This window comes from Chiloscyllium punctatum, chromosome 2 (assembly GCF_047496795.1).
Source record: "Chiloscyllium punctatum isolate Juve2018m chromosome 2, sChiPun1.3, whole genome shotgun sequence".
Lineage (NCBI taxonomy): Eukaryota > Metazoa > Chordata > Chondrichthyes > Orectolobiformes > Hemiscylliidae > Chiloscyllium > Chiloscyllium punctatum.
Window position 1 is genome coordinate 106,911,935 of NC_092740.1, and position 18,710 is coordinate 106,930,644.

General features: G+C 41.6%; 1 protein-coding gene across 23 annotated transcripts in view; it reads left to right on the forward strand.

Moving 5' to 3' along the window:
- LOC140487612 (multiple PDZ domain protein) overlaps window positions 1-18,710 on the forward strand; it is a 359,969-nt gene that overhangs the window by 165,979 nt on the left and 175,280 nt on the right. For all 23 annotated transcript variants that reach the window (XM_072586923.1, XM_072586922.1, XM_072586963.1 and 20 more), the window contains one exon: window positions 2,376-2,502. In XM_072586923.1, coding sequence (XP_072443024.1) covers window positions 2,376-2,502 — 127 coding nt within the window. The remainder of the gene's footprint in view (window positions 1-2,375; window positions 2,503-18,710) is intronic.

The following is an 18,710-nucleotide window of genomic DNA, read 5'->3' on the forward strand; positions in this document are numbered from 1 at the left end:
GTCCCTAATCAAGCAGTGCCGTTCCAGATACTCGTAAATCCTATCCCTCAGTACCCTTTCCATTACTTTGCCTACCACAGAAGTAAGACTAACTGGCCTGTAATTCCCGGGGTTATCCCTATTCCCTTTTTTGAACAGGGGCACAACATTCGCTACTCTCCAGTTATGCATCTAAGCTGGATTTACTCAAAGGATACTGGCAAGTAATTTAATCCAAGAGAGCGAAGATAGTCTCAGCTTTCTGACACCTAATGGGCTTTCCTCATTTGAATTCATGCCGATTGTTATGAAGAATGCACCAGTCACATTTCAAAGATTAACCATAGAGTTTATTTTGTGATTACCCAATTATGTAGAGTACATCAACAGTCTAGGCTTGGTGACAGACCTGGCTAAGAATGAGTTCACAAAAGCCCAAGTTGTATTCCAAGGCCACATCATTGGACATGGACAGATGGCCCCATGGTTGTGAAAACACAGGTTATCGGAGAGTTTCCCATACTGTCAGTGAAGAGGGAGGTACTACGATTCCTGGGTCTTGAGTGTTATTTTGAGTGAATTTTAGTAGCATATGTGCTCCATTGATTAACTTGAAGTCCATAAAATTTCAGTGAGTGTCAGGAGGCATTTGACAGCCTGAGTGCTGTGTTGATCATTGCCCCAGTAATTATGTAAAACCATTCAAGGTGGCTATGTTATGGGTGTTGGTGTTGTACTCTTACAAGAAGATGGCAAGAGGATAGAAAGACCTTCTGGGTATTTCTTCCGAAAGTTGAATATTCATTAACAGAAATATTCCACCACTGAGGAAGAGACCTTGAGTTTGGTGTTGGTGTTGCAACATTTCAACATTTATGTTGCAAGTGATGAATCTGAGACAAACATATATACTGAACAGAATATCTTTATGTTTTTGGAGAATGTTAAGGATTAAACACCAGATTGTTTAGTGGAGTTTATTGTTACAGCCACTCAATTTGTCAACTCTACACATACTTTGACAAGAGAGCGTAATTGCCAAAGTGTTGTCATGACTTTGATGGAAGGTGGAGATGTTTGATGTATTATAAACAGAGATCGACACCCCACCCCAGTTAATTAAAACCAAAACACCTAGAGAGGCTCGCCTCTTAATCTGTAGGAAGAGGTGTGACAAGTGATATGACCTACCTCTCACCCCCTCCCCTCCAATCTATTATAAAGGTATAGTTAAATGAAATGAAATCCTTTCATTTACTGCAAATAAATTGTTACTTGTTGATTAACTCCAACAGTGAACCAATTAACAGAATTGCTAACAATCTGAAGAATTCCCCTCTAACTGCTAATTATTCCCTAATAAAACAAAATCCTAATCCTAATGAAATCCTGTTTCAATAAATACAAATCCCACTTCTATTACAAAACAATAGAACTTTGTCTCCCAAAATTGCAGCAAGGATACATCTTCTGGAATGCTTGTTGCCCTGTCCACTGATCATCTTTCAGGAATGCCGCTTCCTTCAAATTCAAAGTTTGGTAGAAGATTTGTAGCTCGGGTGCTCGTTGTTGTGGTTCTGTTCGCTGAGCTGGGAATTTGTCTTGCAAACGTTTCGTCCCCTGTCTAGGCAAGTCTTCCTTTCTCAAGATCACCGGAGACTGGACAGATAACCCAATTTGTGCATTGGAGTTCATGCATGTCCTAACACTGACTGTGTGGAAATTCCCTGGGGCATTTGAACTCACACCTGCTCCAAAGGACCTTGCGATGTAGATTGTTTTGAATAATTACACTATCTGTACTTGGATAGTACCCCCGAAATGTTAAACACAAAATCCTCACTTAATCTTTTGATAACTATATAAATTAACCCCGCCCAACTTGCACATTCTCCCTGTGTCAGCGTGGGTTTCCTCCGGGTGCTCCGGTTTCCTCCCACAGTCCAAAGATGTGCAGGTCAGGTGAATTGGCCATGCTAAATTGCCCGTAGTGTTAGGTAAAAGGGGTAAATGTACGGGAATGGGTGGGTTGCGGGTTGGTGTGGACGTGTTGGGCCGAAGGGCCTGTTTCCACACTGTAAGTAATCTAATCTAAAAAAAAACTTAAGTGACTTAAAGTTATTATGACTTGTATGTACAGGTTCTCCCTACTGTTCTTTCTATGGGTTCCTGGACTGAAGGAGTTGAGTGAGGTCAGTAGTCAGGAAGGAGTTGCTACATTCCTACACTGGCACAAATATTCTGATTTAATGTAGCACGTGGTTTGAGTAGGAGCAGGATGAAATGATATCTTCGGCTTTTAGAGTGCTCCACCTTTCCCCTTTCGCTACGAATATTTTAAAACTATTTAAAAGGACACGTCTTTTCATATTTTCAAAATTATTCCGTTCTTTAAGGATGCACACGAAAATTCCTTGGATACTTGCAACATGTCCTCCACTGAAGAGAGTGATGAGAAACAGATGTCCTTAGCCAGAGGATTTGAGAAAACCATTACTATTGCAAAAGGCAATGCTAGCCTCGGTATGTATCTGGTATAGATTTATTAAACCTGCTGCTAGAAACAATGTGCTTTTGCCATGTTTTAAGTCTTTATTGTTTACATAGTTATTATCCAATATATTTTCAATCATTATTGCAATATTTTTAAAGAGCTAGTAGATTTTATATTTTTACAGTTTCTTAGGGTTTGGCCTTTGCAAAATTAGGAGTAGCAATGTCGTGAGTCATGTAAAAAGATCTAATGAGATACAGACCATATGTTAGTCACTCTACATCCTCGTCCTTCTGCCTTCATTGTTTACAGCTGTCTGGATGGCACAAAAATGTGGATAGTGCTAAAATAGAAACCCCTATCTATTGCAAAGAATTGGACAAGCCATTGGGACCTGTCAATTATTGCGGAAATAAAACAGGACTGGGGTGATCTTGTGAGTACGTGGATCCATGGGTAGCCAATCCACATTCAGTGAGGACCAATTGGATCTAAAGTTAACCTTACAAAATTTATAAGTAACCACATTCAAAAATGTATATCTTGCAGTACTTTTCATAGAGATAGAAACAGACCCTTCGGTCAAACCCGTCCATGCCGACCAGATATCTCAACCCAATCTAGTCCCACCTGCCAGCAGCTGGCCCATATCCCTCCAAACCGTTCCTATTCATATACCCATCCAAATGTCTCTTAAATGTTGCAATTGTACCAGCCTCCACCACTTCCTCTGGCAGCTCATTCCGTATACGTACCACCCTCTGTGTGAAAAAGTTGCCCCGTAGGTCTCTTTTATATCTTTCCCCTCTCACCCTAAACCTATGCCCTCTAGTTCTGGACTCCCCGACCCCAGGGAAAAGACTTTGCCTATTTACCCTTTCCATGCCCCTCATAACTTTGTAAACCTCTATAAGGTCGCCCCTCAGCCTCCGACGTTCCAGGGAAAACAGCCCCAGCCTGTTCAGCCTCTCCCTGTAGCTCAAATCCTCCAACGCTGGCAACATCCTTGCAAATCTTTTCTAAACCCTTTCAAATTTCACAACATCTTTCCGATAGAAACGAGACCAGAAAAGCACGCAGTATTCCAACAGTGACCTCCCATGTCCTGTACTCAATACTCTGACCAATAAAGGAAAGCATACCAAATGTCGTCTTCACTATCCTATCTACCTGCGACTCCACTTTCAAGGAGCTATGAACCTGCACTCCAAGGTCTCTTTGTTCAGCAACACTCCCCAGGACCTTACCATTAAATATATAAGTCCTGCTATATGATTTGCTTTCCCAAAATGCAGCACCTCGCATTTATCTGAATTAAACTCCATCTGCCACTTCTTGGCCTATTGGCCCTTTTGGTCAAGATCCTGTTGTAATCTGAGGTAACCCTTTTTGCTGTCCACTACACCTCCAATTTTGGTGTCATCTGCAAACTTACTAACTGTACCTCTTATGCTCGCATTCAAATCATTTATGTAAATGATAAAAAGTAGAGCACCCAACGCCGATCCTTGTGGCACTCCACTGGTCACAGGCCTCCAGTCTGAAAAACAACCCTCCACCACCACCCTCTGTCTTCTACCTTTGACCCAGTTCTGTATCCAAATGGCTAGTTCCCCCTGTATTCTGTGAGATCTAACCTTGCTAATCAGTCTCCCATGGGGAACCTTGTCAATTGCCCTACTGAAGTCCATATAGATCACATCTACCACTCTGTCCTCATCAATCCTCTTTGTTACTTCCTTAAAAAACTCAATCAAGTTTGTGAAACATGATTTTCCATACACAAAGCCATGTTGACTATCCCTAATCAGTCCTTGCCTTTCCAAATACACACTCATCCTGTCCCTCAGGATTCCCTCCAACAACTTGCCCACCACCGATGTCAGGCTCACTGGTCTATAACTCCCTGGCTTGTCCTTACCACCTTTCTTGAACAGTGGCACCATGTTAGCCAACCTCCAGTCTTCTGGCACCTCACCTGTGACTATCGATGATACAAATATCTCAGGAAGAGGCCCAGCAATCACTTTTCTAGCTTCCCACAGAGTTCTCAGGTACTCCTGGAGATTTATCTGCCTTTACCTGTGTCAAGACATCCAGTACATCCTCCTCTGTAATCTAGACATTTTGCAAGATGTCACCGTCTATTTCTCTACAGTTATATCTTCCATATCCTTTTCCACAGTAAATATTGATGCAAAATACTCATTTAGTATCTCCCCCATTTTCTGCGGCTCCACACAAAGGCCACCTTGCTGATCTTTGCGGGGCCCTAGTTACCCTTGCCCTAGTTACCCTTTTGTCCTTAATGTATTTGTAAAAACTCTTTGGATTCTCCTTAATTCTGTTTGCCAAAGCTATGTCATGTTCCCTTTTTGCCCTCCTGATTTCCCTCTTAAATATACTCCTACTACCTTTATACTCTTCTAAGGATTCACTCGATCTATCCTGTCTATACCTTACATATGCTTCCTTCTTTTTCTTAACCAAACCCTCAATTTCTTTAGTCATCCAGCATTCCCTACACCTACCAGCCTATCCTTTCACCCTGACAAGAATATACTTTCTCTGGATTCTCGTTATCTCATTTCTGAAGGCTTCCCATTTTCCAGCCGTCTCTTTACCTGCAAGCATCTGCCCCCAATCAGCTTTTGAAAGTTCTTGCCTAATACCGTCAAAATTGGCCTTTCTCCAATTTAGAACTTCAACTTTTAGATCTGATCTATCCTTTTCCATCATTATTTTAAATCTAATAGAATTATGGTCGCTGGCCCCAAAGTGCTTCCCCACTGACACCTCACTCACCTGCCCTGCCTTATTTCCCAAGAGTATGTCAAGTTTTGCACCTTCTCTAGTAGATACATCCACATACCAGATCAGAAAATTGTCTTGTACACACTTAACAAATTCCTCCCCATCTAAGCCCTTAACACTATGGCAGTCCCAGTCTGTGTTTGGAAAGTTAAAGTCCCCTACCATAACCGCCCTATTATCCTTACTGATAGCGGAGATCTCCTTACAAGTTTGTTTCTCAATTTCCCTCTGACTATTAGGGGGTCTATAATACATCCCAAAAAGGTTATCATCCCTTTCTTATTTCTCAGTTCCACCCAAATAACTTCCCTGGATGTATTTCCAGGAATATCCTCCCTCAACGCAGCCCTTATCAAAAATGCCACTCCCCCTCCTCTCTTGCCTCCCTTTCTATCCTTCCAGTAGCATTTGTATCCTGTAACATTAAGCTGCCAGTCCTGTCCATCCCTGATCCATGTTTCTGTAACTGCTATGATATCCCACTCCCATGTTCCTAACCATGCCCTGAGTTCATCTGCCTTCCCTGTTAGGCCCCTTGCATTGAAATAAATGCAGTTTAATTTATTAATCCTACCTTGTCCCTGCCTGCTCTGACTGTTTGACTCGCTTCTGTTCTCAACTGTACTAGTCTCAGATTTATCTCTTTCCTCACTATCTCCCTGAGTCCCACCGCACCCTCCCCCCCCCCCCCCCCCCGCCACCTTACTAGTTTAAATCCTCCCAAGTAGTACTAGCAAATTTCCCTGCCAGTATATTAGTCCCCTTCCAATTTAGGTGCAATCCGTCCTTCTTGTACAGCTCACTTCTACCCCAAAAAAGATTCCAATGATCCAAAAATGTGAATCCTTCTCTCATCCAGCAACTCCTCAGCCATGCATTCATCTGCTCTATCCTCCTATTCCTGCCCTCACTAGCTCATAGCACCAGGAGTAGTCCAGATATTACTATTCTTGAGAACCTCTTTTTAAATTCCTGCCTAACTCTCTCTAATCTCCCTTCAGAATCTCAACCTTTTCCCTTCCTATGTTGGTTCCAATGACCTCTTGCTGGCCCCTCTCCTCCATGAGGACATTCTGCACCCTCTCTGAGACATCCTTGATCCTGGCCCCAGGGAAGCAACACACCATTCTGCTTCTTCGCTGTTGTACCTCGGACTAGAGAATCCCCTAACACAATTGATCTCTTGGAACCCAACGTACCCCTCGTTGCATTGGAGCCAGTCTCAAAACCAGAAACTTGGCTGTTTGTGCTACATTCCCCTGAGAATCCATCACCACCTACATTTTCCAAAACAGCATATCTGTATATCCACAAAAGACTCCTGCACTAACTGCCTACCTCTCTTACCTTTCCTGGAGTTAACCCATCTATATGACTGTATCTGAGACTTTCCCCTCTTCCGATCACTGCCATCCATCACATACTATTGCTGTTGCAAATTCCTCATTGCTTTTAACTGTCTCTCCAACCAATCCATTTGATCTGATAAGATTCGCAGCCAACAGCATTTATGGCAGATATAATCCGCAGTAACCCATAAACTCTCTTTAAACTCCCACATCTGACAAGAAGTACATATCAGTCTATTAAAGGCCATTTTTGCTCCTTCACAATCCAGAAAATAACACTGTCTTATTCCTCTACAAACGCTGCCCCAGGTTAAATTAATAGTTATGGCTTATATTTTAAGTTTAATCAGGAGACGTATCTCCAAAAACATATAATTAAAAAAGAACCCACTCACTAGTGCAGATTCTCTGCAGGCCACATTTAAAACAACAATTAACTTATCTGATTATGTGCTGTGAACTTCGCCCAACAGTTCCTCCAAGATTTCACTGTTTGTTAATTTTCCCAGATACACTCCAATGTCCAGCTTTAATATTATTTTCATGGGATGTGGGTATCACTAACAAGGCCAGCATTTGTGTCCATCAGGAATTTTCCTTCAAAAGGCATGCTGCCTTCTTCAATAGCTGTAAACCATCTAGTGTGCGTACCCCTACAGGTTTGATAGGAAGTGAGTTCCAGGGTTTTGATCCATAGACAGTGAAGAAATGGGAATATTCTTCCAAGTGAATTAATGCAATGAATGTATCCACAGAACACTGCAAGTTGTAACTGGCTAAATTAAGTAAGCAATGGTTGGTCTGGAAGATGAATTTGTAGAATGATGTTATGACTGTTTCCTGATACAATATGTTCTGAAATAATGAATGATAAGCTTATTTTAGTCATTGTGTTATTGCACAATGAGGCGTGGCTAATTAATATTCATTAGTAAAAATCACTACAATTGATTTCTACATAAAATTTGAAAATATGTTCCAATCAGGGAAAAAAAAAGTTGAACTTCAACAAAGGCAATTGCATAAGTATGAGCAGAGAGTTTGATTGAGTAAACAAGCTAAAAGAGAAATTTAAGATTTTTTTTACGACTAATGAGAGATTGCAGATCCATTCAATCCTATGGTCTCTTATCTCTAATAAACTCGATTTGAAAATTCAGGTGCTGCACTACTTCATTAATTTCAGCTCAAACATTTCTTAAAACATCTAGGAATTCACACATTTAGTTAAGGCTCACAAGATCATTCACAGACCTGTTTTTATCTTACTTAGAGTTTATTTTATGATTCATTTTATGATCCATTAGCCGAATCAGAATGTGTAAGCATATAAATTTAACAGTAAGAAATATTTATAATTCAATATTTTCAATCAAAATCTTGCCTTGAGAAAAGAAAACTTACTGGGATTCATTTGTGGTTTGCAATAGAGATAAATATAGTATTAGATTTTCATGTTGTAAAGAAAAGTAATATGTCTGAGGATTCAGCGTATTTTGAAGCCACCAAAGAATTGATGAGCAATTCTTTTGAAGCCACCAAAGAATAGAGTATGAGAGTAAACTACTGAATATCATTTAAAGAGATTGAAATACCTTTTGCAAATATGTAAAAAGGTAAAGAATAATGAAACTAAAAGTTGAATGAATTATCCGGAGCAGTGAGGAAATGGCTGAGGCATTGAACACCCAATTTGCGTCTATTGTCACAATAGGAAATACAAGCTAATTAGCAAAATCGAGCATAATTGGGTGCTAATGAGTGAGAAAATTGAGCTAACCAATATCAGCAGAGAAGAAGTGCTAGTGAAATCTCAAAGGCTTAAAATCCATCAAAACTCCACCACCAAATGATCTTTACCCTAACCTGTAAAAGAGATAGCTGCAGAGATGGTAAACATGTTGCAATGATTTTCCAAAGTTTCCTGGATATTGGAAATTTCAGCAAATTGGAAATTGGCAAATGTTTGATACTTAATAAGATAAGAGAGCAAACCAAGAACTATAAACCAATCAGCCTGACATCAGACTGCTGAAATTTATTATTAAAGAATTTCTCAGCAGTGTACGAAAAAATGCATAGTGTGGTTAGAATGATTCAACATGGTTTTCAAAAAGGAAACCACTTTGACGAATATTGAAAGTTAATAACTGATATGGTAGATAAGGGGGAAGCAAGCAATGTATAATTTGGTTTACCAAAACTCATTTGATTTATGTAACTCAAGATAAGTGCTCATGAATTTGGGAGTGCATATGGGCAGAGTACAGGAATTCCCTGGGTAGATACTTTTTTGAACAGTAAAGGAATTAAGATTTATGGTAAGAGGGTGGGTAAATGGAGCTGAGGCCACAAAAAGATCAGCCACAGTCTTATTGAATGGCAGATCAGGCTCAAAAGGGCAGATGGTGTACTCCTGCCCTTGTTCATATGTTCTTATGATTGGGAGTTTTCACATTAGCAGGCTGTGACTAGTGGAGTGCCACAAAAGTCATTGCTGAGCCCTCCGCTATTAATAATCTACATTATTGAAGTAAATGAAAAGATACGGCATGTTGGCCTGAGTAGAACAAGAGTAGAGATCTTGCACAACTGCATAAGACATTGGTGTGATCATGCTTTGAATTTTGTGTACCACTAACATCATATTTCAGAAAGTAAGCTGTTATACTTGGAGAGATACAACAAAAGTGAATAGGATAGGTAGGTTTGGTACCATTATTGAAAGGGTTAACCAGCGATGAGAAGCAATGTAAATAGGGTCAATGTACTCTAGAGTCTAGAATAATAAGAGTGGTCTTATTGAGATATGAAAGATTATGAAGTAGCTTGATAGACAACTGAAATATAATTTGCCTGATTGTAGAATCTGGAGCATAGCTTAGTACTGAAATGGGAAGAAGTGTCTTCACTCTAAGTTTGAGGATATTTGGTTTGTCTACCCAAGAGAGCATTAGTTTATTCAGGGGATGTAGGTTATGCTGGGTGGCCCAACATCTTTATCCATCACTAATTGTGTTTAAGAGCTAATTGGGCATCTTGAACTTCTGTAATCTGCTTGCTGAATGTTTACTCAGTGCAGTTATGGAAAGAGTTCCAGGATTTGACCCAACTACAGTGATGTAGCAAATATAGTTTAATTCAGGATGGTATGTTTCCTGGAGGAGTACTTTTAGGTGATTTATGTTTTCATGCATCTATGGCCCTTATCTTTCTAAATGATAGTGGATATGGGACTGGAAGCTGCTATCACTTCAGCCTTGAGGAGTTTCTGCGGTTCATCTTATAGATTGTGCACACGGTTGCTACTGTGCATCAATGGTTGGGGGAGTAAATGTCTGTGAATATGGTGATTGTTTTGGATGGTGTCAAGTTTCTTGAGTGCTGGTGGAGCTACACTTATCCTGGCAAGTTGGCAGTATTCCATAAGACTCCTGATTTGTCCCTTGTAAATGGTAGATAGGCTTTGGGGAGTTATTCTCTGCAATATTCCTAGCCTCTGATTTGCTCTTGACCATTGGGCGGCATGGTGGCACAGTGGCTGGCACTGCTGCCTCACAGCACCAGAGACCTGGGTTCAATTCCCACATCAGGCAACTGTCTGTGTGGAGTTTGCACATTCTCCCCGTGTCTGCGTGGGTTTCTTCCGGGTGCTCCGGTTTCCTCCCACAGTCCAAAAATATGCAGGTTAGGTGAATTGGCCATGCTAAGTTGCCCGTAATGTTAGGTGAAGGTGTAAATGTAGGGGAAAGGGTCTGGATGGGTTGCTGTTCGGAAGGTCGGTGTGAGCTTGTTGGGCCGAAGGGCCTGTTTCCACACTCTAAGTAAGTAATCTATTTATATGGTATTCCTGATGAAGGGCTATGCCTGAAATGTTGATTCTCCTGCTCCTTGGCTGCTGCTTGACCAGCTGTGCTTTTCCAGCACCACACTCTCAACGCTGATCTCCAGCATCTGCAGTCCTCACCCTATATGGCTAGTCTAGTTCAGTTTCTGGTCAGTGGTAGTTCCCAGAATATTGACAGTGAGGGATTCAGCAATAGAAATTATGTTGAATGTCAAGTGACGATCATTAAATTCCCTATTGTTGAAGATGGTCGTTACCTAGGACTGTGTGGCACTTATTTTACTTGTCACTTCTGGCATTGTCCAAGTCTTGCTGCGTTTTGATGTGAATTGAATCAGTATTTGAATTGTGAATGGTGCTGAACATTGTGCAATCATTGGTGACCCTTCTTGCTTCTGACTTTATGACGGAAAGAAGGTCATTAATGAGGATACTGGATTAGTGGTGCTGGAAGAGCACAGCAGTTCAGGCAGCATCCAAGGAGCAGCGAAATCGACGTTTCGGGCAAAAGCCGGATAGCCAGCCTAGATACCTTAAGGAGCTACTGTTGTGATCTCCTGGAGCCAAGATGACTAACTAGCAACAGTGACAACCATGAAAGCAATCAGTACAGTGTTTTCCCTCAACTCCCATTCATTCTGTGTGTGTGGGCTTCGCTGGCTGGACCAACATCTTTATCCATCACTAATTGCATTTAAGAAGAGCTTCTTGAATTTCTTTTCCGATTTAAATTTTCTAGAACTCCTTGATGCTTCATTAGAAATGCAGTCTTAATGTCAAGGGCAGTCACTCTCCCTCCCCTCTGGACTTGATCTTTCTTGTCCATGTGCGAAGCAAGGCTGTAATGTGGTCAGGAGCTCAGTGGCTCTGATAGAACCCAAGTGAGCTTCAGTGAGCAGGTTATTGCAAAGCAAATCCTGGTTGATAGCACTATTAATGATCTCTCTTTCATCTCCTTGCTTACTTTACTTTTGTCACTTCTCTTTGTCAAGAATATACTGGTGATGTGGTAATAATTTGGATTGATAATAGGCGACTGGTCATCTCAGTTGGCTGGATGGCTAGTCTGATGTAGAGTGATGCCAACTGTGTTCAATTTCTGCACCAATTAAAGTTACCATGAAGGACTGTCTTTTACCGCATTAGCTTGAGGTGTGGTGACCCACAACTAAAGCCATCAGTCACCTCTTTAATGAGAGAGCAGCCCTGTGGTCCAGTGGGACTATTGGAGCTTTACCTTTTCGTTTAAACTTTTAATAGTCCTTTTTTGTGTGTCTGGATATGACATGACTGCAGTTTTCTACATTTGGATTAATATCTGTGTTGTAGCTGTATTGGATCAGCTTGGCCACAGGGGAGGGCAGGTTCTGATGCACAAGTCTTTCGTACTAATGTCTGAATGTTGTCAGGATACATTGCTTTTAAAATGATTCTGCTGCTGCTGATGGCATTGTCACAGACGCCCAGTCTTGAGTTGCTACGTCAGTTTGAAACTATCCAATTTAGCACTGTGGTCGTACCACATAACATGCAGGAAAGTATCCTCAATATGAACCTGGGATTTTGTTTCCACAGTGACCATGTGGATATGCCATCATTGGATCTGGCTGAGAGACACAGGTGTTTGGTCTCGGGGAATTGAAGTCTGTTGGGAGCAGGTGTTAATCTCAACATCAAGCATAATCTCATTAAATGAGCAGACTTGACAGGCCATATGGTCTTTTCATCTTGCAATTTTTATGCTCTTAAATCAGGAAAATTATCAGCTTCTTTAGTCTGTGTGAAATGAATGATCCAACAATTGACCTCATTTTAAGAAGGAGAAATTTATAGTTCCAACATCCAGAAGGATAGTCATTTGTCGACAACTGTACAAATTGTGCAGTAATTGTTTCCCTGCCTCCTCACAATCACTCCCCATCAAATATGCTGCCTGGAACACAAATAAATTTTATATTGGTAAAACCCTTAAAAGATAATCTGAAGGAAGAAAGACTGATTAAGAAGTGGAAAGAAGAGAAATAGGCATTATTGTCTACAAACAGAAAGCTCATTGGGGTTGTGTGGCATAAAATTTCCGCTCTGTGTAAAACCAGTGTTTAATCTCTGAAGTAACAACATTGTACTTTGGATGCTGGAAATCTGGAATCACAACAAATATAATTCTTGCTAAAATATTTCCAGCACTTCCTGTTTTTAGTTCAGCTTCTTGTTTAACTAAGGATTTTGCTATGGAAATTGCTTATAAAATTTAAAATGTACAGATCTAATTGATCAAGCCTTGCTGCATCTGTCTGTAACTGCAGCTCTGCCATTGCAGTTTATTATTTATTGAGCCAGATTTTCTAGTCTTTGGACGTTCAGATGAGCGTAAGATCCAAGATGCACATTAGAGGCTGATCCAAGTCCTCACATGGGTAAGACATAAGAATTAGAACATAGAACGTTATAGCACAGTACAGGCCCTTCAGCCCTCGGTTCCACAGGTTGATGCAACAATCTGAAGCCTACAGTATTCCATTACATCCATATGTTTATCCAATGACCATTTAAATGCCCTTAAAGTTGTTGCAGGCAGTGTGTTCCATGCCCCTACTACTCTCTGAGTAAAGAAACTACCTCTGACATCTGACCTATATCTATCACCCCTCAATTTAAAGCTATGTCCCCTCATGCTAGCCATCACCATCAGAGGAAAAAGGCTCTTTCTGTCCACATATCTAACCTTCTGATTATCTTATATGTCTCAACATAAGTCACCTCTCAACCTTCTCTCTAACAAAATCAGCCTCACATCCCTCATAAGACCTTCCTTCCAGACCAGGCAACCTCCCTGTAAACCTCCTCTGAACTCTTTCCAAGGCTTCCACGTCCTTCCTATAATGTGGTGACCAGAACTGTATGCAGTACTCCCAAGTGCGGCTGCATCAGAGTTTTGTACAGCTGCAGCATGACCTCATGGCTCTGAAACTCAATCCCTGTCCCAGTAAAAGCTAGCAAACCATATGCTGCCTTATCAACCTGGTGGCAACTTTCAGGGATCTATGTACATGGACACTGAGATCTCTCTGCTCATCTACACTACTAAGAATCTTACCATTAGCCCAGTATCTTTATTCATATTGCTCCTTCCAAAGTGAATCACCTCATACATTTTTGCACTAAACTCCATTCACCTCCAAGCCCATCTCTACAACCTGTAAAATCCTTCAGCACTATCCAGAACTCCACCAACCTTCATGTCATTTGCAAATTTACTAATCCATCCTTCTGTGCCCTCATCCAGGTCATTTATAAAAATGGCAAATAGCAGTGGCCCCAAAACAGATCCTTGTGGTACACCACTAATAACTGAACTCCAGGATAAATATTTCCCATCAACCACCACCCTCTTTTAGCTAGCCAATTTCTGATCCAAACTGCTAAATCACCCTCAATCCCATGCCTCTGTATTTTGTGCATTAGCCTACCATGGGGCATCTTATCAAATACCTAACTGAAACCCATATTCACCACATCAACCACTTTACCTTTATCCACCAGTTTGGTTACCTCAAAGAACTCATTAAGGTTTGTGAGGCATGACCTACCCTTCACAAGATCACGTTGGCTATCCCTAATCGACTTATTCCTCTGTAGATGGTTATAAATCCCATCTCTCATAACCTTTTCCAACAGTTTACCCATAACCAAAGTAAGGCTCACTGGTCTATAATTACCAGGGTTGTCTCTACTCCCCTTCTTGAACCTGGAGGCAACATTTGCTATTTTCCAGTCTTCTGGCACTATTCCTGTAGACAGTGGGGACATAAGATCATAGAACATTACAGTGCAGCACAGGCTGTTTGGCCCTCGATGTTGCGCCAACCTGACATACCAACCTGAGGCCCATCTAACTTACACTATTCCATGTACGTCCATATGCTTGTCCAAAGACGACACATGGCAGGTTAGACGTGGGACCCAGGGAGACCTAGCTATTTTGATTCAAAATTGGCTCGATGGTAGGAAGCAGAGTGTGATGGTTGATGGTTGTTTCTCGGACTGGATTCCTGTGACTAATGGTGTGCCACAGAGATCGGTGCTGGGACCTTTGTGATTTGTTATTTACGTAAATGATCCAGATGTAAATGTACAAGGCATGATTAGTAAGTTTGTGGATGAAACTGAATTAAGGGTTATTGTTGTTACTGAGGAAGATTATCAAATTGTAGAGGAATCTTTATCAGACAGGGAAGTGGGCTGAGGATTGGCAGATGCAATTCAATCCAGGTGTTCTACTTTGGAAAGGCAAATCAAGTTAGCACTTGTACAGTAAATGGTAGGATTCTTAGGAGTGTTTTGGAATAGAGGAACATAGGAGTACAAGTACCTAGTTCTTTGAAAGTGGCTTCACAGGTAGACAGGGCGGTGAAGAAGGCATTTAGCATGCTGACTTTCATTGATCGAAGCAGTGAGTGTAGGAGTTGGGACGTCACGTTACAGTTGTATAAGACCATAAGACATAGGAGTTGAAGTCAGGCCATTTGGCCCATCGGGTCCACTCAGCCATTTAATCATGGCTGATGGGCATTTCGACTCCACTTACCTGCACTCTCCCCGCAGCCCTTAATTATTTGCAAGGTCAAGAATTTATCAATCTCTACCTTGAAGACATTTAACATCCTAGCCTCCACTGTGCTCTGTGGCAATGAATTCCATTGGCCCACCGCTCTCTGGCTGAAGAAATGTCTCCTCATTTCCATTCTAAATTGACGCCCTCTAATTCGAAGATCCTTGTGCCAACGGGTTGTTGTCTCCCCACCTGACAGAAACAAATTCCCAGTGTCCATCCTTTCTCTGCCATGCATTATCTTGTAAGTTTCTATTAGATCTCCCCTCAACCTTCTAAACTCTCATGAATACAATCCGAAGGTCCTCAGCCGTTTATCATGCATTAGGTCTACCATTCCAGGGATTATCCATGTGAATCTCTGTTGGACACGCTCCAGTGCCAGTATGTCCTTCCTGAGGTGTGGGGGCCAATATTGGACACAGTATTCTAAATGGCGCCTAACTAGAGCTTTATAAAATGTCAGAAGCACATTGCTGCTTTTATATTCCAAATCTCTTGAAATAAATGACATTACACTTGCTTTCTTAATCACGGACTCAACCTGCAAGTCAACCTTTAGAGAATCCTGGACTAGCACTCCCTTTGTACTTGGGCTTTATGAATTTTCTCACCGATTAGAAAATAGACCATACCTGTATTCTTTTTTTCCAAAATGCAAGACTTCACATCTGCTAATGTTGACTTTCATCAGCCATTTCCTCTTCTAAACTGTCTAAATCTTTCTGCAGCTTCCCATCTCCTCAGTACTACCTGCCAGTCCGCCTAACAGCGCATCATTGGCGAACTTCACCAGAATGCCTCCAGTCCCTTCATCCAGATCATTAATATATAAAGTGAACCGCTGTGGCCCCAACACTGAACCCTGCAGGACATCACTTGTCACAAGCTGCCATTCTGAAAAAGAACCTTTTATCCCAACCTTCTGCCTTCTGTAAGACAACCAATCCTCAATCCACGCCAGTAGCTCACCTCGAACACCATGGGCCCTCACCTTACTCAGCAGCCTCCCACGAGGCACCCTGTCAAAGGCCTTTGGAAGTCTTGATATATAACATCCACTGGGTTTCCCTGGTTTAACCTACTTGTTACCTCTTCAAAGATTTCTAACTGGTTTGTCAGGCACAACCTTCCCTTACTGACTTACATGCTGACTTGTTCTAATCCAACCCTGCACTCCCAAGAATTTAGAAATCTCATCCTTAACAATGGATACTAGAATTTTGCCTACAACCGAAGTTAGGCTAATCAGCTTGTAATTTTCCATCTTTTGTCTTGTTCCTTTATTGAACAAGGGGGTTACAACAGCAATTTTCCAATCATCTGGGACTTTTCTAACTCCAGTGATTTTTGAAAGATCACAACCAATGCCTCCGCTATTTCCTCAGCCACCTCCCTCAGCACTCCACGATGTAGCCCATCGGGGCCAGGAGATTTATCAGTTTTTAGACCTTTTAGCTTTTCTAGCACTGTCTGTTTTGTAATGGCTACCAAACTCTACTCTGCCCTCTGACTCTCCTTAATTGTTGGGAGATTATTCATGTCTTCCATTGTGAAGACTGACACATTACAGTGCATTACGTTACATTTATTAAGTTCTTCAGCTGTTTCTTGTCTCCCAACACGAGCTTTCCTGCATCAATTTGGAGCAGCCCAATTTCTACTTTTGCCTCTTGTTTTTTTCTTATGTATTGAAAGAAACTTTTACTATTATTTCTTATATTACTGGCTAACTTACCTTCATATCTGATCCTCTCCTTCCTTATTTCTCTCTTTGTTATCCTCTGTTTGTTTTTGTAGTCTTCCGAATCTTCTGATTCTCTTGGTCACTTTACAGGCTCTCTCTTTTTCTTTGATACATTTCCTGACTTGCTTTCTCAGTCATAGCTGTCTAATCCCCCCCAGTAAACTTTCTTTTCTTTGGGATGAACCTCTGTACTGTGTCCTCAATTACACCCAGAAACTCCTGCCATTGTTGCTGTCCTGTCTTCCCCACTAGGCTCGATTTTTGTCAGTTCCTCTCTCATGCCCCTGTAATTACCTTTATTTAACTGTAACGCCATTACATCCAATTTTGCCTTCTCTTTCAAACTACAGACTGAACTCTACCATATTGTGATTGCTGCCTCCTAAGTGTACCCTTACTTTAAAATATTTTATAAAGTCTGGCTCATTACATAGCAATAAGTCTGGAATAGCCTGCTCCCTTGTGGGCTCCATCACAAGCTGTTCTAAAAAGCCATCCTGTAAGCATTCCATGAGTTCCTTTCTTTGGGTCCACCGGCAACACTATTCACCCAGTCCATTTGCATATCGAAGTCCCCCATGATCACCGTGACCTTGCCTTTCTGACATGCTCTATCTATTTCCTGGTACACCTTGCGTCCCTGGTCCTGACCACTGTTAGGAGATCTGTACATAACTCCCATTATGGTTTTTTTGCCTTTGTGGTTCCTCGACTCCACATCGTCTGATCCTATGTCATTCAGTGCCATAGATTTAATTTCATTCTTCACTAAACCGCCACCGCTCCCCCCCCACCTCGCCCACCTCGCCCACCTCCCTGTCTTTTTGATAAGTTGTAAATCCTTGGATGTTTAACTGCCAGTCCTGAACCCCCTACAACCATGTCTCTGTGATGCCTACCACATCATAATCATTCACGATGATTTGTACTGTTAATTCATCTACTTTGTTACAAATACTATGAACATTCAGGTAAAGCTTCTTAATGCTAATTTTCTTATCCTCATAATTTTCAACATCTCTAGTAATATATCTTAAGTTACCCTTCCTTTTTGCTTCATTCCTAGTCTGACTTGAACTTAAACTCTGCACAAATGCTTACCTGCTGCTTGACTTTCTACTTGACTCCATTCTCTCTGTTGCTTTCCCTTCCCTTTCTCTTCCCCCACAACTCACATGTTTAAAGTCCTAGTGGCCACCCTTTTCGCCAGATCACTGCTTCCAGATCGGTTCAGATGGAGACCGCCCCATTGGTACAGATCGCCCCAGTTCAAAAATTGATGCCAATGTCCCATGAAATAGAATCTCTCTTTTCCACACCAATCTCTTAGCCACGCATTCATTTCCCTAATTTTCTTAACCCTTTTCCAGTTAGCACGTGGCTCGGGTGGTAATCCAGAGATTACGACCGTTGTGGACCTGTTCTTCAATTTCCTTCCTAGTGTTTGATACTCCCCAAACTGGTCCTCCTTCCTAGCCTTGCCTATGTTGTTAGTACCAATGTGGTCAATAACGAGAGGTCATGCTTTCAAGGTGAGGTGGAAAGTTTAAGGGGGATACACGCGGCAAGTACTTCACACAGAGGGTGGTGGGCGTTTGGAACGCATTGCCAGCAGAGGTGGTAGAGGCAGGCATGGCAGATTCATCTAAGATGCGTCTGGCCAGATGCATGAGTAGGTGGGGAACAGAGGGATACAGATGCTTAGGAATTGACCAACATGTTTAGGCAGTACATTTGGATCGGCTCAGGCTTGGAGGGCCAAAGGGCCTGTTCCTGGGCTATAAATTTTCTTTATTCCTTGTGGTCCCCAACAACTGGATCTGCACCTCTACCGATGTCATCTACTGCATCTGTTGCAGCCGATGTGG